General features: G+C 30.0%; 1 protein-coding gene across 3 annotated transcripts in view; it reads left to right on the top strand.

Annotated features, from left to right (window-relative positions):
• LOC136979100 (uncharacterized) overlaps positions 1-26737 on the top strand; it is a 64287-nt gene that overhangs the window by 32951 nt on the left and 4599 nt on the right. For all 3 annotated transcript variants that reach the window (XM_067275017.1, XM_067275018.1, XM_067275015.1), the window contains 5 exons: positions 3233-3434; positions 9565-9754; positions 17029-17077; positions 19059-19261; positions 23484-23610. In XM_067275017.1, coding sequence (XP_067131118.1) covers positions 3233-3434; positions 9565-9754; positions 17029-17077; positions 19059-19261; positions 23484-23610 — 771 coding nt within the window. The remainder of the gene's footprint in view (positions 1-3232; positions 3435-9564; positions 9755-17028; positions 17078-19058; positions 19262-23483; positions 23611-26737) is intronic.

Below are 26737 nucleotides of genomic sequence, written 5' to 3'. Positions count from 1 at the left end.
GATTGGTTACATTTTAGTCTAATAACTGCTTTGTGTTCTCAAATTCTAATTTGCAGCTATCTTTTTGTTTCCCCTGTATAATTAGATTTACACATGTACAGTTAAGTTTATAGACTACCTCACCCTCCTCCAAATTTTCTTTCTTTTTTGTTTTACTTATTTTAATTTAATTTTTTAAGTTAGCCACTAATATAATCCCATAATCTTTAAATTTATTTTTATACTTTTCAAAAAGACCCTTATTGTAAGGAAAAGATATATATATATTTTCCTTATCTCATTTTTATCCTATGTTTAACATTAAACTTACCTTTATTGTATTCTGATACCTTTTTTGTAATAATCTGTGGGGGGCAGTCATTTAATAAAAATTTATGTAATAACTCATGCTATTCTGTAATCCTTTCTTCTAATTTAGTTGTTCTAGGCCAAATCTTGGATAAGGCTGTCATAAAGTAGTAGTATTTTGTTGCTAAGGGACAATAGGATTTATGGTTTGTGACTTTATTTACATTACAATAATTTTACATGATTGTTATGTTAAGTGAAATACTATATTGGGTTATTTTTATGCTTAAATAATTTTTTTTAAATTCACATTTAAATTTTAAAGACAAATTTAATGCACAATATTTGCATAATTTAAGATTATATTAACATTTGTCACTGAAGTATCATATATAATTATTATATCGTTGACATATCTTACCATAAAAACTGTTCCATTTAATGTTGCTAGTTTTTTTTTATCTAATTCAATCATGCAGATAGGCCTATCTGCTAATTTTGGACCAATCACTGTGCCCGTACTTATTCCATTTTATTGTTTATATATTTTTTTCTGCAATGAAAAAATTATTATTAAAACAAAATTTTATTAAATTTAACAACCATGAGTGTATTTTTAAAGCAGATAAAGGGGTAAAAACAAAATAAATATTTTTTAGTTTTAAAGTTTTAAAAATATTTAAGTAGATCATTAATATTTTATTAATGTTTACATTTAGTTTGATATAACAAAATTTATGTCACATAATAAATCAGTTAGCAGTAATGATATTTCAGTCAAACTTTGAATTTCAAACTTAATTTGTTCCTAAAAGTTGTTCAAAAACCAAATTGTTCTAAAACCAAAACAAATTTTTCCATAAACAATATAAAATGGATTAATCCATTCCCAACCTTTTTAGCAGTATTTCATGCATAAAAATGCCAAAAAATGGAATATAATGTTATCTATATTTATTCTATATATATATTAAAAGCAAAATATTCCATCACTGCCAAGTGAAATCGAAACCATCACTTAACAAAAAAAGTGCTATAAATAGACTCGACTCTGCCTGGATGAAATACAATCAAATCAATCAAGACAGACAACAAGTACTTTATCCATACTTTCTGCAATATATTTCAATTGATTTGATTTCCATTTTAATTTAAATTAATTAATTTTCATTTTATTTTTAATTTTAGTTTTAGTTTCAGTTTTGGTGTAAAGGCCATAGTTTTAATTATTATTTTTAGTTTTAATTAACTGGCTACATAATATTAATAAATATTAATATTATAGCAAAAATTTATTACTGTAATATTATATATTTAATTTAACATAAGCATATTTAAACATGAATTCTTAGATTCCATTTATATTACATGAATGTCAATTAATGTGGCTTTTATTAATTAATTTGATTTTGATTCAACTGCGGCACATGCTGAAAAATGGAAATAGTATTTTTCCCACATATGTATTGAAATATAATTTAAATAGCAACGTCATCAATGATTTGTGTTGTGACATTTCATGACATGATGCAAATCTCTGCACCACTAACTTCTGAATTGGTAGTCTTGCCTTTGATTGATTGAGCTGTTGACTTTCTTCAACATAGGAAGTAGAGGGAGTTGACCATTTGTGGCCGGCTTTTTCCAAGTAGCTTCTTTGTCAACGGAGTTATCATACAGCAAGTGGGGAAAATATGAGTTTAAAATTTTTGTTTGTGAGCCAAATTGTTTGAAAAGCAAGGCATTTGAAACCCAAGGTTTGACTGTATAAGAACTGGATAATTAGTAAAATGACATACAAAACAATTTTTGACCCAAGCAACTAATTTATTCTGTAAAAATGTTTTTGGCTTTCTTTGCTGGCATCATCAGGCATTCCAATGCAAAATGTAAGCATTTTAGAACAATGCATTTCAAACCAATGGAATTGCATTGTTTGTTCTAAAATGCCTGTTGATGTTACTAAAGAAAGCCAAAAACATGTTACATAATAAATTAGTTCCTTGGCTTGAAGATTGTTTCGTATGTTTTAATCAATTAGCAATATATCTTTACTAGGAAGACTTACTTTTAAACACAGATCAAGTTGTCATTATTTAATTATTATTATTATTTTTAAATCAAATTCAAAATGAATAAGTGAAATAATATTAAAAGTAGTACTGTAAGCTTTTTTTAAATTTTGAATAATTACTTTCAGAAATAGGTTTCTCCCATTTGACATCACTGTTAGGGTCAAGATTTTTTATCATTAACTTCAGTTTCGATATGCTAATGATAATTTGTTTATTCACAGCGCAGGATAGGATGACAAATTATACATACCAGCAATGTCTTCAAAAAAAAACTTTATTGAAGTTATTTACACAAATCACAAAGCAGTCATGAACTTTACAGACTGCACAGAGAGAGAGAAAAAAGAACTACTATAAAAAAAATGGGGATTTTAATTTTAAAAAATGGGACGAGGTTTCGCGCTCTTCTCATGAGCACTATCGCTGAGGAGTTGTTAAACACGAACATCTAACAATCACAAGATAGTTGCTTAGGCAGTTTACCTACAAGCTATTTTTTGTAATTTATTTAATTAACAACATTTGGCATAGATTATTTTCAAGCTATCTTTGTCTTTTAGATATGTTTGGCTATATCACATTCCTTTCTAATGCATTCTTCATGCAACCAAACAGTATTTATTTATGAATAAATTAATCAAATTAATTTAATTTTAATATATATTAATTTATTTTCATATTTATACTTAAAATTAGTTTCAGAAATTTAATTTAATAATATCAATATATATATAGAGTTTTTCTTTATTTTAAAGCAAAACTGTCATGAAAACTATATATATTATATTTTTGTTTCATTGGAAAATAAGTGTGTTAATTTAAAATTTATATACTTACATTAATATTTTTTAATGCATACATTTATGTAGAAAAGTGATTCTGAAGATTCTGGTAATGAAGAACCTTCAGATTTTTATGAAACATTGCCAAGGAGACAAGATAGACCTCGAAGAATTGTGATTACAACATTGAAAATTGATAAACTGACTGAATGTATTTCAGCCCTTAGTTGTCCACGGAAAATGGATAGCATCTTTCCCGATGGTCTTGGTGAAAATTTACCAGCAGAAGGTATAAAGAAATTATACAGTTTATATAGTTGTATTTATAAATTTAAATTAGAAAAGATGCATATAGATATAAGCAAAAGTTGCAATTTCAGTTCCATTCCAAAGTTTATTTTTTTTTTACAATTTTTAAATTATTTCATTTTACTTTCTTAGCTGTTATGTATACATAACAAGGGACCTTCTGAACCCAAAAAAGTCAAAAAACCGGCAAAAAATTTCACATGTGTGTGTTGGTGTTTATTTTGTTTAATATCTCAGGATGGGGTGAAGATTAAGAAACGAAATTTGGCACGGTAGCTTGTATTTAAGGGGCATTGATGCTATTAAATTTTGGTGATGAAAGGTTGAGAAGGGGGGGTAGAAGGTGGTCACTTGTCATATCTCCCATGGGGTTGGACTTACTTTTTGTTACTTGATTTTACTTGTTGTTAACATTTACAGATGTTTGTAAAACTCTTCTCTGCTTTCAAAATTAAGTCCTTTATATATTTTTAATTATTATAAAATAGAAAAGTTTTTATAACAAAATCTCATAATAGATGGCATCACATATAATTTTATTTATTTATTTATGATTAATAATTAAAAAGTGATTTTTAAAATAAAATCTCGTAGCAGCCAGGAAAGTTACGCGACTCATTGCTAGATTTATTTGATTATTACAAGATCATAGCCTAATTGTCTACCTTTTAGACTGAAATTCATTAGATTAACCATTTTTATTATAATCTGAAAATAATTAGGCTTAAGTTGAAATGAATAGCATCAATAGGGGTAAACTGTATTAATGTATAATTAAACTATTAGAAATAATGCAATATATTGATGTACTATATAGTATACATTCTATATTTGAGACAAAGAAAAAAATAAATTAGTTTCACCTAATGGTAAGTTTTTTGAATAACATGTAAAAATTGAGAGTATTCAAATATAAAGAAATACTTTCATGATGTATAGTCCTTAAAATTTTAAAGAATATAAAACTCTGAAGATGGAGCACAGCTCTGAAAGCACTCAGTTCATGTATTGTATTGAAATGATGTGTGGAAGTATTTCCAAATAAAGCAGTTTTGTTTGATAGCGATTAGTTGAGAATTGAAGTGTAGATGATGTGAAGATGTGACTCTGTTGCCATATTTTATGAAGTAATTTAAGCTCATTAGAGAAAAAGCAAGTACAGTAGAGTTTCGCTAGTCCAAACACCACTAATCCGAACATGTTTTGGTTAGCAGAGAGGAAATTTTCTGTAACAAGAGTTCCACTTAGGGATGTTCTCATTTCTTTTTCCTGAATGAACCATGTGAATAAGGCTTCATCAAGCTTGTCAAATGTTGAGGGCCTTGCTGTTTGTTGATTTTCAACTGATTTTTCTAAAGTAGAGGCACAAAACTGCTCAATCTTTGTGCGGTTTTTTTTCCAGTTGGTTATTATGGCCTTGCCCACTCCAAACTACTGCCAATTTTGTTGCATTTTCACCCTTGTCTAGCCTTTTCAAAAACATCCAACTTATTTTTCAATGTACACATTGTGTGTTTCCATTTCATAGTCATTGTAGCAGCAGACTAAACTAAACTAAAATAATGTAGAGCAAAGAGGACATTCAACATCCACAATTAAGTGTGCTAACTCACAGAGTAGCATCAGTCAACTGATTGGAATGTGAACATCCTGGACTGTGTATTAAAAACGTTTTTTACAGTTAAAATAATTTTAAGATAAACAATGAAGGCAGGTTTCAAAATTACAAAACTTGTTTTTGTTAACTGTTTTCAGCCTTTATTATGTGCAAGTCAGATGAAATAAAGGGTGGGAGTACTGACATCATTGATGGTGTTGGATCTGTATAAACCAGACCTATTTTACTGCTTGCTTCTGCATTATTTCAGTTATTCAGCTAATCTGAAAATCTGCTAATCCAAACAGGGCTCTGTCCCAATTAGTTTGGACTAGCAGGACTCTACTGTAACTATAATAGCCTGGTCAACCTTGAGTTCTGATTGATTTAAATTCCATGGAGAACTTACTGTCATAATTACCAGAGAAGTCTACAAGAATTTCACACACTTTTTAATGTGAACAAATTTTTCAAGAAAACCGTCTTGTCTTTGGTAAACTCAATGCCATAATTAAGACACAATGCAGTTGTACTCTATTAATATCAAAATGCTTTTATCTTAAGTTGTTTTTTATCATAAACAGACTTACACTGCTCATCAAAAGTTAAGCACAGATCACAAAAAGCTAAATAAAGGACTAAGTAGCATGAAAGCTTAATGAAAATTAGTGTACAGATATAATTTAGTATGAAAACTAACATTTACCCATTAAAATTAAGCAAAATGTATGTAAATATGCAAATGAACACTGAGAAACTACTGGTGTCTTTCTAGAAAGCACTATTTTTGTAGAAAAAGGTTGCGGAACACTGGTCTACAGTACCCGTAGACCAGTGTTCTGCAACCTTTTTCTACTTGTGGCACACCCATGACTCGACATGACTCAACACGGCACACCAAAATGTCAATCCCCTCAAAAACATATGATATGATACTATTAATAGAATTACATAATGTCACTAACCTATTATTATTAGTAGTAGTAGTATTAGTATTAAACAGACATCAACACCTGTGAGCAAATTTATTTTACATTTAATTTCTTAGAATACATAAAAATGCATAGCTTGTAATAAAGAATAAACAAACATCATCTTATTTCATCAGTGATGCACAGAAAATAAAATACAAGCATAAGAAACACAGCAACTGTGATAAAATACATAAATGAAACTTGAAATTAAAAGAATATGTAAAACCACACCTTTCACCTTGTAATGGCACACCAGTGTGCAGTTACAAGGTGAAAGGTGTGGAACACTGCTGTAGACAATAAAGAACAGAAAACAGAATTGATATGGTGCAAACAGTACATAATCATGTCCCAAAGAAAACATTTGTAGGATTCAGAAAGATGGAGAGCTGTTGGAAGATTGGAGGCCAGTCAATTACTGAAGTGGAAAGATTCTTTAATATCCATCATTCTGCTATTTTGAAGCTTTGGAGACAATTCCAAACAACAGGAACCATTGTCACAAGACCTTTTTCAAGATGTCCATGGGTGACATCTCAGGATGATTGTTATATACAGGTTCTAGCCAAAAGAAACAGTAGAGTGTCTGCCTCATCTCTGCATGCTAGTCATGTGTCATCCACAGGAAGGCAGGTATCTGTCTCAATTGTTACCAGAAGGCTTCACAAGGCTGGACTCTATGCTCATCAATCGGCTCTGTGTGCCTTCAGCTTCCAGACATACAGGCCCATCTGAAGTGATGTCAGGAGTACATAGACTGGACTTTAGAACAGTGGACTCATGTCCTGTTCACAGATGAGTCTAGGTTCTCCCTGGAATCTATCAGCAGCTGTATATCAATCTGGAAGGAGATTAGAACCCATTACAAACCACAGAACATAATGGAAAGACATGCTTTTAGCAGTGGTGGAAAGACGGCTCGGTTTCATTAGATGGTTGCATTGACCTCCTTGTGTTTGATGGAGGTACCATTACTTCTCACAGGTATCATGATGAGATACTGGACCACTATGTCAAACCTTATGCTGCTGCAATTGGAGAAGATTTCATTTTAATGGACAAGAATGCTTGTCCAATCAAGTAAGATTGGTTGACCAATATGGAGAGGAATATTTTATGAAGAGGAAATAAAATGAATGGATTGGCCTGCATATTCTCCAGATCTCAGTCCCATAGAACATTTATGGGATACTCTAGGAAGATGTGTTTCAGCTGTCATACCTCCTCCACAAACCCTTGATGACCTCCAAACCACTCTTTTGTGTGAACGACAATCATTGCCTTCTCATTTTTTGCAATTTCTTATTGAAGTATGAGTTGGCACTGTCAACCTTGCATTAATGAGGAGGTCACATTCTATATTGACCTTAGCATTTGTATTCAAACCTTCTTTTTTGTATTCACATTTATTTTTACTTGCATTCATCTGTTATTTTTTCTTTTAACATTCACTCATTTTTTCCCCAAATACATACAGTGTATACCTAAAGTATGTATACATCTATGAAAATTTTAGGAATTTGTTTAAGTGGTTTTGAAAATATTGTCATGTTTGTGATTCATACTTAACTTTAGATGGGCAGTGTATATTTTTTACATACACTTTTTTTAACTTCAATTCTTTTTTACAATAGAAATATTTAATTTGGAAAAAATTTAATGTGCAATTTTTGTATGCTTTTTCTGGCATATAGGAAATAAACTATCATGAAATTCTTTGGGTTTTTTTTTAATTCTATAAACATAGTAAATTTTCTTAGTTGTATAATTTTTATATTGATTGTATATTCAGATCAATTTTAATATGAGAAACTGAAAAATAAAATATTTATTGTAATTATGTTTTTACTAATTTTATGCATAATAATATAGCATTTATGTACTCTACACATGTGTGTCCAAATGTGATCAAGAAATGGTTAGAAGATGAATCTCAAATAAAAACAAGTAATTATTTATTGTGACATTGTTACAATGTTGAGCTGCAATTTTGAATCATATTTTTTAAAATTTATTTCATTTAAAATATATGCTTTCCTCCTCATTAATAGTGGCTTGTCTCTGTAAATCATACTTTTCCTTTAACAGTAGAGTTATGCCATCTATTAACTCCTTTCAGGGGAAAATTTTTTAATTGAAATAACATAACTTCCAGTTTGCATTGGAAGTTTATATATATAGTTAATTGGTGCCTCCTGCCCCTAATCTTTCCACATCTTGTATTTCATCTGTTTAACTCTGTTCTCGAGATTAAGGAAAGACAGACAGACGACAGTGAGGAATTATAGGTCTATAATTTTTTCAAATTGCAGCCCAATTAGCTTTTTTTTAATCCCAAATTAGTAAACATTGGCAATGATAAGAATCATGCTACTACTACTACTACTACTACATTGTCAAACCACTATATTTATTCATTTAAAGTGCACAATAAAATTTGACTTTAAAGTATACTCTTTGGACCATACTGTGAAATCTGGAAGTTAAAAACCTAGAAATTTCTGAATTTGTTCACTCCAGTTATAAACAACTTAATCAACAACATTCCATACCCGGGAAATTATTGACCCTCGAATGGCAACGATTGTCCCCTAACTATCAACAAACCGTTATTCCTTCGGAGCAGGTAGATCATCTTGCACGATGGTTTATAGTTAGCGTCCGAACTAGTCGTTTATTTAATATCCCGGGAACACCTATGGCCCTAATAGTGATTCGTTTTCGATCATGTGACAAGTTTTCCCATCCAAAACTTATAAAAGACGCTTCCTTCCCCCCCTAAAGGGCTCTCCTTCGTCTCGCTTTTACGACGTGCACTACGCCATCCGCCGGACTCTCAAAAGGTTTCTAAGTTCTTTAAGTGCCATTGCCCTGTCTACGAATTCTAAAGCTCTACGTGCCATCGGCCCATTAACTGACTCTCCATCAGCCAAACTTTATCGTCACTTCGGAGTGAATATCAACCTACCGGGACTTTCACCGGACTCTGTCTAGTACGGACTCGTTAAGAGGTATGAGCATATATTTGTAAACTCTCTCTCTCCGGACCCCCTTTTTGTTTATGAGGGTAGATGTGTAGACGTGTAGTTTTGTTCGTTTCGAGTTTAATAAATCTTGTTTTGTTATAAAATGGTGTCTTTCTTGACTGTCGGCTTCGCCTTATCGTCGACCCCAATCTTCCTCCTCCTCCACTCGCGTAACGCGTAACGCGCCGTCGACGTAACAGCCATCCTGGACACGTGAGTCGCCGGAAAAAGAGGTACGACAAACTCTTACCTCCCCGGGATCTCACACATTGGTGACAATCGAGAGGGGTTCCGACTTATTCGGCATCCCCCGATTTCACAATACCATACAATATGCATTTGAGTAAAAATCTTGTTAAGTTGACTTTCACTAATTCTGACTAAGCTTTCTCCTAATTAGTCTGAATTGGTGATGTTCTACTGTATTATTTTTATTGCTTTATAATTATAATATTTACTTAAATACCAACTTGAATTAGAATATTAAAAATTAACATTAATATTTCTTTCTAGTTCTTGCTGTTATATTTTCATACCTTGATGATCTATCATTATGGTGTTGTGGTCAAGTATGTAAACGATGGAGACAAGTTATGGAAGTAGAAACAACTCAAGAACAATGGAAATGTTATGTCCAAAGACAGTGGCCACTTTTCAAACCATATTCATTGAGTCCATGTTGGAGGACATTGTATACTAAACTGTAAGCATCATCATTATTTCTTTTTTATGGTAAACAATACTTCTATTGTTTAAAATAATTACATACACAAATGCTCTAGCATTCTTATATAATTATAAGAATATGTGTGTGTATACAATTAAAATTTGATGATGATGAAAGGAGGACATTATTAGTTGCTTAAGTTATTATTGAAATATTTAAAAAAATGTTGTTTTTTTAATATTCCATAAGAGATGGACCTTTTTAATGAAGTTATTTTAAATTTTTATAAAATAAATAAATTAAAAATAGAAACAAATGAAATTTGTATTTGTTATATCCTGCATCAGTTTAGGGCTTTATAGTTGCATAAGGTGCTAATCTGGGTTCTAAAGATATGGGAACTCTCAATAAAGTTAATATTGACAAAAATAATAAATAAGTTAATATTAAAAATATAAATGGTTTAACCCGATTATAATGTTGTCCATGGGACCAGCAATTTTTTGACGTTATAATAGAGTGTTGTTATCTGCAAAATCATAATTTCAGTCCCATAAAAAATACCAAGTGTGTTCAAGAATCTATTATAAAATCCATTCTAATTTAACATCGTATATATTACCGTAAAATTATTTCTTAATGGTAATACAGTATTATGATAATTTATTGCCATATGTATAAAAATGCAAACTACATGTTTAAATCAACTTTATTTACATTATTATGTCTAAGTATACATTGATGTAATTAAAAATTTCAAAAATTACCTTTTATAAGAAATTTCTATTTGTTCTAAGTTTCAATAATGGCGGAACTTCTGGTTTTGAATACATACCGATGTATGCCAATTAAAAATGGTACAATTATTTCTTTATAAAGTATTTGATATAATATGTTATATTAAAAATAATAGAATATTTAACAATTTAGCATAAAGTAATTTAAAAATGAGTACATAATAACTGATGATAACCAGTCATTATGAGTACATAATATCATAATAACCAATTGTCATGTTGTTTAAAAGTGTGGCAAATCTCACCCCACCAAAGTGAGGTGGTGAGAGTACCGCCCACAGTCATTTTAGGAAGTGGACTCTGACCCTATGACTGAACATGTAGTATTTTTTTTGTTAAATGAAATTTGTAATCTAATTTTGTAAATTTGGGAGTGCTTCAATATGATGTTAAAACAGGGTTTTATGTCGTCACAAGTGGGTTTTTAATATTATCTAGTATAGTAAAATCGTGGGACCAATAAAAATTTGATGTTATATTAGGGTTGTCGTTACATCTAATGACGTTAAATTGGATTAAACTGTATATATTATTTTATTATATAAAAATTAGAATTATAAATATTAAGATTATGCAAAGATATTTGTGGCCTGGACATAATAAATCAGTCCAATCTGAATAAAATGTTTGACACTTGATATAGAACAAGTGTAAGAATGGTTATGCATTATTTAGATTTGTTCACTAATTTTATCAGAATTTGCTGATTATAATCTTTTGTTATTTTTTTAATATTAAAAATGTTGTCATAAAAAATTTATTATTATGTACTTTATTAATACTAAGTTTTTGTACATTTTACCTAACAGTTTTCTATATCTATTACATTGATTTTTTTTTCTTCTTGAATCTGCAACACAATCAGCAAACTAGCCAATTTTAATAATAAAAACAAGAACAACAATCTTATATTTTATTTCATTATCTGATAAGCATTTGTAAAAATTTAAAACAAGATCAACTAGAATGTATTCTTGGTTCATGGTTTAGTTCAAAATTCTTTGACTTTGAATGATATTGAATAAATTGCTGTGTTAAACAATTTTAAAATATTAAAAATATTCTTAATTTTAGTATTTTACAGAAAATAATTAAATTAACAATCAATCTAGTAGATTTTCTTAAACAATCCTTATAATATTTAAAAAAAGGTTTAAAAGTGGTCAACATAACATCTAAATGTTTAATTTTATCTTATTAATATAAAGATCTACTTGAGTCTTTAAGGGATGTTCTCATATTTCAACTATCATTGAATAATTAGAAGTTGAAAATCAGTTGAATGTACATTGAAGCATGGAGAATCTGATTTCAACTTAGTTGAAGCAATGACAGTTGGATGAGTTTAACTTTTGTTGTACAACTATATGTCAACCGATGAGTCATTTCCAGCAGATTGAAATTCAAATAATTCAATAATTTGTCATTTTAAATTGCAAATTCCAGTTTTTCAATTTTGGGTTGAAACATGGGAATAGCTTGTTGGTCAACTTACCATTTCAATAGTCTTTCAACTGTTGTTGTTCAACAACAGTTGAACCATGAGAACACCCCTTTAGCAGGTTTACTTTTATTATGAGAAATCATAGCTGAAGGTTTAGAAGGATTATTAGACAAATCCCAATTAATACAAAAGTATGTAATTAATTTTTTGCCATAAAGTTGAAGCTGCTTGTGCCAAAATGACTATATCATCTGCATAAGTTATAGAATATATAATTTGAGAATTAATTACAAAGCCATCCTTCTCTTAATTATAATATTTAATCATCTCAAAAAATGTAAAAATTAAAAAGGTAAGGTAATAAAAAATTGTCTTGTAGTAGTCCTCTAGTTATTTTAAAACATGGATACTCAGTCTTTATGAAACAAGAAAATTATCTACATGTATTAAAAAGAGATCTTATAATGCATCAGCTTGATAGACAGACCTTTTATGCCGTAATTTGGATATTAGGACAGAATTGTAATTTTTTTCCACATTTAAAAACGATGCAAAGATTGCATTTTTATCAGTTGTAACTGAACAATAGATATCAAGGCAAAAAGGACCAATTTTGTACTAACGTTTTTTTTCACCCAGAAGTTGGACCTTCTCAGTATAATTGATGTAAAAATTTTCCTAAAATCAGAAAGTAGAGCAATTGTCATGCAGTTCTGAGAAGTTCCTCATTGTCCTTTTTATGAAGCATGGAAACATCCCATTCCATCCAGAAGGTATATGGCCTACTTTATAATGGCCGAGAAAGTTTTTTTGGAAGATACTAATGAACTGGCTAATAGGTTCTGACAAGTTGATGCCATTGAAAACACTAATTAGTATTTTCCCAAGGATGGAAATTAGCAGCCTTAAAAGCTTTTCATTAATTTCAAACATGGACTTCAGTTTTTCTACAAATAGAAACTACATATTTTCAATAAAATAAATATGTAATTACCGAAAAACCAGCAAAAATTCACTTCAAAACGAACATTTTCTACCATCTTCAACGGTCATCATCAGGTTTGACTCCAAAAATTTGAAAAATGCATCTTGAGGTTATGCGCAGCCCGAAGTAGCACACTAACAAACTAGTCATGTAACTGGTTTCCTGTTTTAAGAAATTTCAATGTATATAAAAAATCCGCAGACAAACTTGATGTAGATCAATTATATGTCAAAATACACCCTCTACGCAGTCGCCAATGAGTCCGTTTCTTTGAAATTGATGGCTGTTCCTTTCTTGAACGCTTTAAATATCTTCAGCTGTTCTAGGTATTTTAGGCTGGCCTGGTGCTCACACTGTTGTATTAAACGTGCATTATCAAAATCCACCCTGACGTCATCATCAAGGGCAAAAGAAGCCAAAGCTGTAGTGGAAAGGCATTTTTGAATGGAGTATTTGTGCTCCTTGATCCTTGTTTTTAGGCAGCATGTGGTAGCACCAATATATTTGCACAGATGGTTCACCCTGTGATCAGAAATAAGATATAGAATATATTCCTGGGATACTATTTTTGATCAAATCTGTCCTTATCGTTTCTTAAACAAGAGAAAATAGTCGGTGATCTCCTGTAAGCGATTCTTTTACTCATATAGTGGGCTATTTGTTTGTAGGTGTTGGTAAGGATCTTGTTGTAAGTAATAGGTAGAAAGGACAGGTTTTCTGGAAGTGCCGCATCTGTAGGTTGTTCATGACATGCTACCAGTTCATTAATTAGGCATGTAGAGTAACCGTGCTGCCTAGCTACACTTGAAATATATTCCAGTTCAATTCTCCTATCCTCAGCCATCAAACAATGGGTGTAAGCCCTTCTTACTAGGGTCTTAAAAGCAGAGATCTTGTAACTAAAAGGATCATGTGATTTCGCATGTATGAAAAGCAGAGCATATGAGTTCTTACGGAATACCTTAGTTCTTAACTGACCCTGTTGTAACTCGATGTCAATGTTGAGAAAATGCACGTTGATGGTACACTGTTGTTCTGCCCACAACGAGAGGCCATGAGCATTATCATTAAAAACTTTGACGAACACTGCCAAGTCCGGTTTCCTCTTCCAAATAATCAACACATCATCAATGTATCTAGCATATAACTTAATGTCATCACTTATGCTAGGTAAGATGTGTCGTTTCAGGTGCCCGACTACCAATTCACATAAGGTTTCTGATATGGAACTACCCATAGGTACCCCTCTAGACTGCAGGAAAGTATCTCTTTCAAATACAAAAAAGATGAGTGACACATAAGATGTGCCAACTTCAAGATGTTGGAAATAAGCCTAGAAGAGTTGTCGATGTTTCGAATGAGGAAGTCCCTTAATTCACAAAAGCACGGTTCAATGCGAATGGAAGGGAACATGGACTTGAAATCACATACGGTGAAGTAGACGCCATCCAAGCAGCCAAGGTTGTTCAATCTGTGAATCAACTCCACCAGATTGGACACAGTGTAAGGATATTCCTCCATGTTTGTTGGTTATAAAAGAGTTAAGCATGTGCTCCATAAGAATAGCTGGAGATCTCGATTTGTCGATGAGTGGGTGCAGTTGTTTATTGATTTTATGGAGTTTGGTAAAAGCAAATAAGCGTGAGGAAATTGGTGCTGAAACAGTTGCCTTAATCACTTTGAGTATTCCCCCAGTGGGGAATTAGCTATGCGTGCAATCCTTGTTTGAGTCTTCTCCAAAAATCCGCTGGGGCCTTAGTGCATTCAGCGTTGCGGATGTATTCGAGTAAGCTGTTTCTATGTGTGTCCCTTTTCATTAGTACTATGCTTCTGGATTTGTCTGCTCTTATGGCAACTATACTGTTACAATCCATCCATTGTCTAGAGTTATGTATGACCTTCCAATAGCTTACTTCATGTTGTGCCTTGACTGTGTTGTTACGAATAGAGAAGAAAGCTTTCCATCAGAAGTATTTCTTTTGCATGTTGCTAAGACCCTCAACCATCCTTTCAACATCCAGTATAATCTTACTTAAATCTTCTGGAAGAGAAGGAGCAAACGAAGGGCCTAACCTGACTAAGTTAACCAACATAAGCGGAGGTCGTATGTCATCCCAACATACAAGGGAACCCTGTATTTGGTATTGATTCCGGTGTTGGAACATTGAAAGCCATTCTATTTTCTTATTATGATGTTTCCTGAGTCTCCTAGTAACAGAGTCTGCCAATGGGATGACGCTTGCATTGATCCTGGTCAGGATGTCAGGGTTAAGCTCATAGAAATAATTTTTCAATCGGTTAGTGTTGTCCACCAATGCATACCTTTTTCTCTTAGCAAATCTTATCGCTTTTTTCAAACACAAGCGTCTGACTACTGGTAGTAATGTAGAGCAGTCAGGAGACAAACATATTCTATAAATCGAAGCAGGGAATAACCCCAGTGAACAGCAATTAACAAGAAAGTCCAGTTTGGAAGAAGTCCTGCATAACTTCAGAACAGCTTTTCTACAGGATTTGGCCGGCGTAGCCATATCAATACAATCACCACAATACTATTGGTGTAAAAATTCAATAAAATAAATACGTTCCTGGGTCATCATATTATTATTTGATGACCCAGGAAGTTGAAATAGATTTTTACAACTCAGAGAAAAATCAAGCCAAATAACTATTAGAAAATGATCAGATGCATCAATACTTAGAACTAGTAATCTCACATTGATATTTAACAAGGATTTCAAACAAATTATAAAATCTGATACACATTTCCCAATTGGGGGAAGAAAAATATGTCTCACTGGTAAATCTGATATCCTTTCATTTAAAATATATAATTATTTCTCTTAACTGCTATTAACTTGTAATCATTTTCATTGATCTTTTGGTGCTTGAGCAGTTTAACATTATCAATAACTTATATCTACCTTTTGGAAATTGAATCCATTTTCTCATCCATTAAAGTCCTCTATTATCAACTAAGTCTCTGTCATAATTGGCCAGGTGTTAAGATGATGATGTTAAAAGTTCAAAAGTACATTTCATAATATCAAGATTCTGACATTAAATTTTTTATTTGAATGGAATAAACATCATATTAATAGACATAGACTGTATTTTGAATGCTAAGAATTGTGTGTACTTGCTTTCTTTAGGGGTGGACTGTGAAATTGAACATTAAAAAAATGTCCAAAAGCATTTAGTTTGTATTATTATGACATTTATTACATTAAAACAAATTTCAAGATTTTTTTATCTTTCAAACAGAAATTTTCTTTCTATTTTCATTAAAGAAACAATACAATATGATACCTGATTTGGAAAAAGTATAAAGATATTTTTTTCAGTATCTATTAAAACCAACATAGAATAATTTTTCATGTTCAGGTATATACAATCCCATTAAAAAAATTGCTCGAAAATAAAAGCATTTAATAGAGAAGAGAACATCACTATCATTTATATAAACTGTCAAAAGGATCTGACACAATTGCAGATCAAAATGCATTTTGTATTTTTAGAAAAATAAAGCCTAAAAATACAACCTCTTAATATTTACTATAACTTTGAATTAATACCTTATAAGTTAATTTGGCAGTTTTTCAGAAAAATGTTAACCATAGAGTATAAATATCAGAAAATTTATTTTGTAATTTAACAAGGATATTTAAATTGAGAATTTTATAATGTTCAGATCAATAAGTTATGTTTTATTTATTATTATTTTTTTAACTTTTGTGATTTTCTTTAGAAAAATTAAATATGAGTTAGTATCTTTCTGCAAAACTGTATTAACTTTGGCATACTGTGCTGAATCAATATTTAAAATATATTGCTATATGTTTTAATTTTAAGAAGTTATTTTAGCATTTTCTGCAATACAAAAATATTTGAAAGCTAAAATATTAAAAAAGTTATAATTGAAATAACATAATTTTTTTAACTCTATCATCTCTGATTACTATATTATAAAAATTATACTGTATTTCATTTCTAATATTAAATAATATAAAATAGTGAACTAAATATTAAAATAGATAACTTAGATACATTTTCTATTAGATTCTAATTTGTTTTATTTTTACAGTGTAGAAAGTGCACCATGTTTGTTGTGCCTTCATCAAATGTCTGAACAGGTGACATTATAGAATTTTTCTAATATCATTTATAATTTTCCTATTTTATATAATATAAATTTAAATGCTTTTTTACTTTCCTGAATATAATGCAGAAATTTATGTATATAATAGCTAGATAAAAATTATGCAGTAAAACCTCGATTTAACAGACTAATTTGGGCAAGAGGGTGTTCATTAAAGCCAAAAGTCCATTATATAATAAAGTAGGTTTCCAAATGCACTTGTTAAAAAAAAGTTGACAAATTAGTTAATGTGTTTTTACTTATGTAGATATGTTTGTATAATTAAAATAAGTGTGTGTGAGAAGTTTAATTTCACAGAAAAGTCTTCTATATGTAATAATGGTTACGTACTCCATGTAATTATGAGACTGTAATAAACACGTATCCAGTCTACATTAAAATAAACAAACACTTTAATTGTATTTAACTAAAGAAATAAATAAATGTTTTTAAAAAGTAAACAAAATTTAAATTTGACAAAAACAAAAAAATGTCCTATTTGTCTATTTGTTTTTGGATGATGATATATTGAGACTCCTGTTGTGGCATGAAGTTAGGAACAGTGACTTTTGAATTTGAAAAAATAACATGTTAATTTCATTTTAAAATTCTCTTTATATGCAGTTAACAGGGTGTGAATTTTAACATGTGTCATAAAGACCAGAAATTTTGTCCATCAAATCTTAAGTCTGTTAGTCAAGATCCATTAAATTAAGGTTTTACTGTACTTTGATTTCTACCTAGCTATTAAATTCATCTTTTAATTTGAGGGTGGGAATGTAGGAACAGAATATTTTATGAATTTTTTAAAAATAAATACAGTAGAGTGTCGTTATTCGAACACCAGTTATCCGAAACGTCGGTTATCTGAACGCTTTCCAGTCGGACTGTGTCATGCTGAATCAAACATTTTTGATACTAGATTTACTTCTAAAGTATAATTTTTATGTTTTTATATTTTTCAATATATTTATTTTGTTTGTACAAAATAAAGAAATAATTTTTAACGATACAATAGCCTCGATTATTATTATAAAAATTTTCGTTAGGCTTAAAATCGATGAAAATTCAACACAAAGCGACACGCAATGGAGAAAAATTTCAACATTTGACGGGTTAATATATTTTTTTGTACATAATCAGTTATCCGAACAACCCCAGTCCCCAATTGATTCGGATAAACGACTCTCTACTGTATTAGAATTTACCAAAGTATGAAGAGGTCTCAGGTGGTATAAAAGAGTGAGAAATTAGATAAATATTATCAGAATCCTTTATTGACTATTTCTATCTATCTTCAAATTGCTAAATTTAAACCAAAAGGATGTACAGCAGAAAATCTTAAATATTAAAGCTATATACTAAAACATTTATAAGAACATAATTACTATTTAGACTATATAGCAGGCATGGGCAAATGCGGCTCTTTTTGAGTTACATGCGGCTCTTGCTGAAAGTGTTAATTTCTGTTTTTTATTATTATTTTTACAATTTTATTTTTATAATTTTGTGAAAATATGTTTATTAAAAAAATTTCAACATTTGTTTTATATTATATTTATATTATATAATAAAATTGCGCACCTTACCATACTATCCGCCACGACAGTACAGAACTGTGGCTCCCATGCATTTTGCAAAACCTACATTTCGGCTCCCACTGAACTCTTGCTTGCCCACCCCTGCTATATAGTAACGAGATTACTAGAACCATTTTAAATTTAATGTTTTATATGCAAAACATTTAGATTTCATATTAAATTATGCCATTCAGAAGATTAAAAATCATTTTGATTTTGATATGCACAGTTTGACATAACTGTGAAGACTAATTAACAAATATTGATTAGATGCTAAATCAATTTATTTGAAAATATATTTGTTCTTCATTTAAAAACTAAGAATAGAATTCCAGGAAAGAAATGAAATATTAATTAAAGTTATATTTACAACTTATTGTATAAATTTTATTTCAGACACAGCCACCTCCAATTGATAATTCTTGGCGTACTGTTAGGTTAAAAAATGAACTCAAATCTTTGCAGTCGGATCCTCCAGAAGGGATTGATGCAAAACCATTGGACAAAACTTGTTGCCATTGGCAAGCAAGCATAACAGGACCTATTGATAGTCCATATGAAGGTGGACAGTTCTTTTTATATTTACAAATTCCTCAAAGGTAAGATAGTTTGATTGTATTATTCTATTATTTAACTTAGAAAATTTTTTTTAATATAAAATTTAATTATATAACTTGCTTGATCATGATTTTATGTTGTTAATATTTATCATATTTAAAAAAGGAAGCTATTATTGATGAGCAATTATTTATTGTGACATCATCACAATGCCAGGCTGCAATTTTGAATCATATTTTTTAAATTTATTTAATTTAAAATATATGCTCTCTAACTTAAATTAGTAGTGGCTTGACCCTGTACATCATACTTTTCCTTTAACAATAGTGTCATGCCGGTCATCTATTAACTCCTTTCGGGGAAAAAGTTTTGAATTAAAATAGTGTGACTTCCAGTTTGCATTGAAAGTTTGTATGTATAGTTAATTGGGGCCTCCTGTGTCTAAGCTTTCCATGTCTTGTCTTTCATCTATCTAACTCTGTTATTGAGATTAAGGAACACAGTGGGAATTTATTGGGCTACAATTTTTTCAAATTGCAGCCCAATAAAGAGAAGGTGAGATGACAATATAGTTTAGTGGAGGATGGTTGGCAGTTCTCTACACAGGCAATGTTTCTAAACTTAGGATGTTTTTTCATATTTTTGTCATGAGTGTACTTTTTAATTTTTAAAATGAATCTTTATCTTTTAATATAAAATTATTATTTTTTTAGAAGAAAAATAATGAATTTACACTACTATAAATATTTTTAGTCAAAAAGTAATAGTAATAAATTTTGAAAATAGTAAGAGTAATTCTTGATACTTGGTATAAAAAAATTAAATATTGCAAATCATAATTTCATTCTATGACTATTTTTTCAAAATGTTTCTGGAAATACATTTTTCTCTCTCCTCAAATTTTTTCATATTAACTTTTAATCTTTTCTGTAGTTACAATCAATTTAATGTGTCTTTGCATATAATAAAAATAAAAGAAATGCAACAACAAATAATAATAATTTTTTTAAAACTAAAATAACTAAGTTAATGTAAAAAAGATGTAGTCTGTCCAAAATATTTTTTTGAAAACCACCATTTATTCTAATCACGTGTTCTAGAACACCTTGGTGACCAGACTTTTTTTTTTTTAGAGGCTACTGGGCCGTCAGGTTAAAACATTCCTTAAAAAGTATCCAATTAAAACAATAAAGTAAAAAATTGGAACTGGTGGGTCTTACAGACATCTTGAGTTCATCCTGTTCAGATAGGGAATTTCAACATTTTATATCCACTGAAGGAGTGTGCTGTTAAAATGTTGAAATTCCCTATCTGAACAGGACGAACTCAAGATGTCTGTAAGACCCACCAGTTCCAATTTTTTACTTTATTGTTTTAATTGGATACTTTTTAAGGAATGTTTTAACCTGACGGCCCAGTAGCCTTAAAAAAAAAAAAGTCTGGTCACCAAGGTGTTCTAGAATACGTGATTAGAATAAATGGTGGTTTTCAAAAAATATTTTGGACAGACTACGTGTTTTTTACATTAACTTATAAATTATCATCCGACGAAATTTTACAAACTAAAATAACTATTTTAATTTGATAAATTTTAAATTGACTAAAAATTTTTAGTAAATTAAAAAAAATGCATATATAATAATTCTCTATTTAATTTCATAGACAATACTTTTAATATCAGTTTATAAAAAATAGCATTGTTAAGTAAAAATAAACTTTCTGTTAGGGAATTGAAATTTGCTTTGGGAAAAATTTTAATTATGTAACTTCATGGACATGTTTTATGTAATTATGTAACATATCCAATTATTTTTGCACTAAAATCTTAAGCAAATAGGTAAGATATTTGAAATGATTAAAGATTGCATAATATTATATTTATTACAAAATTTGTCTGTAGAAAGTTCTGTGAATTCTTTGAAAACATGTCATGTTTTCCTAATTTTTCCATTCAAATACATTAGATACTTGCTAATCTGGGCATTCCTTACACAGAGGAATGCCAGATGACTGAGAGTATATCCACAAGATTCCAGAACATGTTTTGAATTCTGCCACACAAGGCTATGTCTTTGCAGCTATTAAGATACTGCTAGTCATTAGTGTAGGTCTGTAATTTTTAGTTTTTTAATGGCTTCATGCCTTATAAAACTAGTTCAGGTAGATATTGTGCAGTGGTTGGCTGGCATAATAGCCAGAGAATTCTTTATAAGTGGTTTAAAGCTGTATGCGAAACACATGAAAACATGATGCATCAAGATTGTCCATGTATTTGACCATTCCAGTTACATTCATTTTCATGTGATGAAAATTTAAGAAGAGAATGGGTAACCAGCCATGCATATACAGTACATCCATCTAGATAAATAACTTTACCATCATTAGACACAAGTCCATACAAGATGATTACTTGCAGATAAGGTTTCTGATGGCTGTACATTTATCTTAAGGACACAAATGTTTTGTGACAATTCAGTAATTAAAATTTCAGTTACTTTACCACTTGAAAAATAATTATAAGAGACAAGACTTCTATAATTAAGTATTTCTTACTAGGTAATCATAGACTACTTTTAATAAGATATTCAAATATAGCTGGATATTCCAAAGGTGGCCATTCTGTCATGTCATTATTCCACAATTTTATAGTACTAATTGATGAAAATAAATGGGAAAATACAAATTTGTAGAAGAAACTATGCAAAATTCAAAAATTTTGCATTGGACTTAATTCTATGATATTCTGTAAATATTTTGGACTACTTTATGAATTAAATGGGCGATATAAATATTTTCCGATAGATAATAACAGTGGAATATTAGTAAAATTACAGAAGCCAATTTTGCCAATTATTTTCTAGAAAAAAAAACCTAAATCTTTTTGTGTTTTTTTTTTCTTAATTTTATTTTAAATTTTTATCAGTTTTAAAAGATATTTTCCCACAGTGCATGTAGTAAGCTTTTTTCCCTGTTAGAAAAAATGTAAACTTGTGTAAAAATAAATGAAAATACTCTTTTTATAATTTAAAATATAAAAATCCTTACAGTTACTAACAAAGTGGACATTATGAACAAATTTCTATTTAGTAGTTTCAAAATAAATTATGTTCTCAATTGACTAGTTAATTAACTAGTCATAGTTCTGCAGTTTTGCAGTTCTTGCAGTATCTTACTGGTAGTGCAACGGTGGTGTTACAGTACGAGAAAATGCATGAACCTTCTTTGGAGACTTGTGACTAGACCTAAAGCTTCCCTAAAGGCAATAAATGATGTAACCTGTTATCCTTTGGTACTGATTCTTTTTTTGGAGGCAGGAGAGCAAATAAGACATTCTGACATACAATACAGTTCACAGAAATGAAACTTGAGTAAACAGATAAACAAGGTGTGTGACACGATAACATTTTCATGGAAATGGAAGCTCTTTGGCAATCCCACTGGGTTGTATGCCAAATAATTGAGAAGCTGAATTATTAGGGACTAGATTAGCAAGAGTATACTGTACTCTGAGAACTCAAAATTTTATAGAAATGTTAATACATTGTATTCAGGATGGCCAGATGTCTGTCTTTTGAGTGTGTCTGGTAGCACTGTGGGATGGACACTAATTTGTCCTTATTTTTTGGGACTTGCTTAAAAATATTTATGTAATATCTAAAAAAAGGCAAATTCATAGTTTTATTTAGCGTGTAGTGGTTTAATGATTATCACAAATTTGTCTTGAAAACTTCATAAACGTTAGTATTACATTTTTGAGGTCAACATTAAAAAAACTAACTTTTTTTTTTTATGCAGTTAATGGTTATGAATTCACAATCACATATATTTTATTGTTTTGTCTGTCAAGATATTCACTTAATAGTGAGGTTGCAGCCAAAGATTTTTTTGCGAAAATGTGAACGTCAAACATTCAGCGCTGCCTTCTGTAAGCCTAGAAGTTTGACAATGGCATTTGGAATGTTGAGCATGATTCCATTGACATTCCAAATGCCATTGTCAAACTTCTGGGCTTACAGGAAGGCACTGCTGAACGTCCGACATTCACGTTTATATGTTGAATTCTTCAGCCATAACCTCGCTAATGTTGTAAAAATACCATTATTTTTTGTAACATTAGAAATCTTAATTAATTCAATGGTATCATAATTAACTAGTTAATTCTATTTAAAGTTTGATTTTTAAAATACAATATCAACTGTACACAGTATTTTCAATTCATTGTGTTTTATTTAAATTTTAAAATGATAATTATTTATATTTTAGTTATCCAATGAAACCACCAGTAGTACGATTTATTACAAAAATATTTCATCCAAATATAAGTAGACATGGTGATATTGGAATTGATTCAATTCATCATAATTGGACACTTGCACTTACAATTTCAAAGGTATGTTTTATTATTTGAATGTAATTTTATTACAAAAATAAACAGAAAATATAAAATTGAGACTTGTTTAAGTATGATTTTAGTGTGATAAACATTTTTTAATTAATTGTAAAACACTTTGAAATTTGTATACAATGGAACCTCGCTTAATGAGCATAATTCGTTCCAGAATTGTACTCGTAATGCAAAACACTCATAACCCTTAGCCTGCCGTTTGCCATGCCCCCTTGTTCACGTTTATTTCATAAAACGGCCAAGGGCAAAATAGGTGAATCAGGTAATATTACTTTAAAAATTCACCAAAAATTAAATTATAATTTTATTCATATGAAAAAAATCAAATATATTTATCAATATAATTAGTTTTAAATGAGACATTTTTCAATAAATTTTATTTGAAAAATTTGAGAAAAAAAATAATAATATGTCATAACTGACATTCAAACTTGAAAATTTGTTACTTTTTGTCAGATTTAACATTGTCTGGTTACTTCATTCTTATAGGCACTGAGCCAGAATGATGTAGAATATTGTTTTCTACAATTCGATATAACACTTATGCATGTATGTTCATTTGTTGTGAAATTATCGCACATTATATCAAACATTCGTTTGAAATCAAAACCTTATTCTGCTATCAACTAATATAATTAACTAATATACTTTATTCACTTCATATTAAATGGGATTATATATTTTTGTAATAAATATATTATTACCAGTAGCAATACATGTAACATTTGCTGATATTTTCAATTAAAATAAAAATTAAAAATTAAAAAAATATATAAAATATCACAACTGAAGGTCACAACTTAAATATTTATAACACGTTGACGTATTATAACTGAGTAAACTTAATATAGCATTAATGAACTTATTATAGTAATATTATTGCATAAATATGCTAAAAATGAAATAAAAAATTACCAGGAAATGGAAAAATTAAGAAAAAAAAACCATTAATTAAAATTTTTTAAGTCAACAAGACACCATCTGGACAAAAATATGTGAAACAGACGATAGACAAGACGATGCCGTCAAGTGCTGACATCTGTTATCGATTTTTGTAAAATTTATCGATACTTGACCAGAGTAACGATGAATCGGTACCCTGGCCGATTTGCTTAAGAATTGGGGTTACGACAGATCGGTACCCTGGCCGGGAAAGGGTTAAATGAAACAATTTTTCCCATATAAATTAATGTAAAATACAATAATGAGTTCCATGCCAAAAAAAATACTCAAATATTTTATGTATAACATTTATTCAAAGAAAATTATACAATATACATTGTTAAGGAGCGTGAATCATCATCATCTTTTTTTCTAGCATGGATGAACCAACCTGGAATGCGAATTCGATTTGTAGAAAAGAAAAAAAGTCACAGATAATGTCAGATAAACACGCCAAGTGATATGCCAAATTCTTGGGCTATGTAAACGCTATAATTAAATATTATAAATTAATTAATTTGACTAGAAGTAGGCAGTTATTCTTTCCATCTCATATTTAATGTAATAATTATAAATAAATAATTTTTAATTTAGACATTTCTAAAATTTAATTTAGAATTGGTCATTAAATTTAATACAAGATGGCAGCATAACTGCCTACCTCTAGTCAAATTAATTTATTTCTAATATTTAATTATAGTTTTTACATAGCCCAAGAATTTGACATATTGTTTGGCATGTTTATTATATAACAGGCTATGGTTGTTGATGTTTATAAGTAATATGTGAGCCGCTCAGTGCACACATCGATTAACTCCACTTTTTGAAAAATCTTAAATTTAACTGTCAAAGTCCTTGGTATAGTCATAACTTTTTATATTTATAATAACTTTCCTGAATAATAAAGATTAGCACCGTTAAATGGCAAATTTTTTTGGCCATTGAATAATAAGTAATTTATTTCAGAAGCCATTTCGATTAACTCCATACTCTAATGTAAATCGTTTCAGTAACGCTGTATCTGTTCTGGCCGTGCATCGACGCTTATTTGTTTTTAAACAGCCGAAGATGCTCTCTCCCTCTCAATAATATTCGTAACAAAATCGCATCGGTAAACAGATAAAAAGAAGCACAATGCAAACGGTAGTTAGTATAGCAGTGATCTCGCACGCTGAATGTTACTGTGTACTTCTTAGTCTTTTCAACATTACTCCCAGATTGTTTTTAAAGAAATAAATACAGTCAAACCTGTTTTTATGCGCTCTTTTTTTGTGCGATTTTTTATTTGTGCGGTATAGTTGGCGACTAGTCTCGTGCGATTCGTCATGTCTCACGTTGACTTATTATAGCTAAATAAACTTATTATAGCATAAATGAACTTATTATAGTAACATTATTGCATGAATATGCGAAAAATGAAATAATTTACTTTTAAAGTCAACAAAACACCACCTGGACAAAAATATGTAAAACAGACGATAGACCAGACAATGCAGTCAAGTGCTGACATCTGTTGTCAATAAATTTTATTTCGTACGGTTTTGAGTTATTTTCTATGTGAGACTTCTTTTATGCGGTCCCTATTGACCGCATAAAAACAGGTTTGACTGTATTATACCGTTATAATCAAGATGAGTGAGACTAATAATGTGAGTGAGGAAAGCAGTGATGATTCTTCAATACGATTTATCAACAGAAAGTCTGGTCCAAGAAGACGTTTATCGTTTTCCTCGGATTCATCGGATTGCAACAGTACAAACACAACAAACACATTGATTAGGAGGAAAAGAAGTCGTAATCCTGTTAAATGAATACGAAATTTACAAAAGCATAACAGGATAAAGGGTTTGGCATACAGGAATAGGGGAGGAAAATTAATACCTGCAAAAACATTTGTCGATATACAATGCAGATGCCGTCAAAATTGCAATCAAAAAATTCTTTCGGATGAGAGAGAGGCTGCCATGAAAGAATTTTATAGTTTACATAGTCAACTTGACCAAAATATTTTCTTAAGAGGTTGTATCAAAGTTAACGAAATAAAAAGAAGGCGCCCTACGAATGAAACTAAGAACGAAGATCACATTCGTTTACATATTACTTTCGAAAAGAGAGACTTGATATTCCCGTTTGTAAAAAATATTTTAGAGACACTTATCAGGTGAGTGAC

Source organism: Centruroides vittatus, unplaced genomic scaffold, assembly GCF_030686945.1.
Source record: "Centruroides vittatus isolate TY-2023 unplaced genomic scaffold, ASM3068694v2 contig_577, whole genome shotgun sequence".
NCBI lineage: Eukaryota > Metazoa > Arthropoda > Arachnida > Scorpiones > Buthidae > Centruroides > Centruroides vittatus.
The sequence above is the reverse complement of the archived record's forward strand: the minus strand, read 5'-3'. Positions and strand labels throughout refer to the sequence as shown.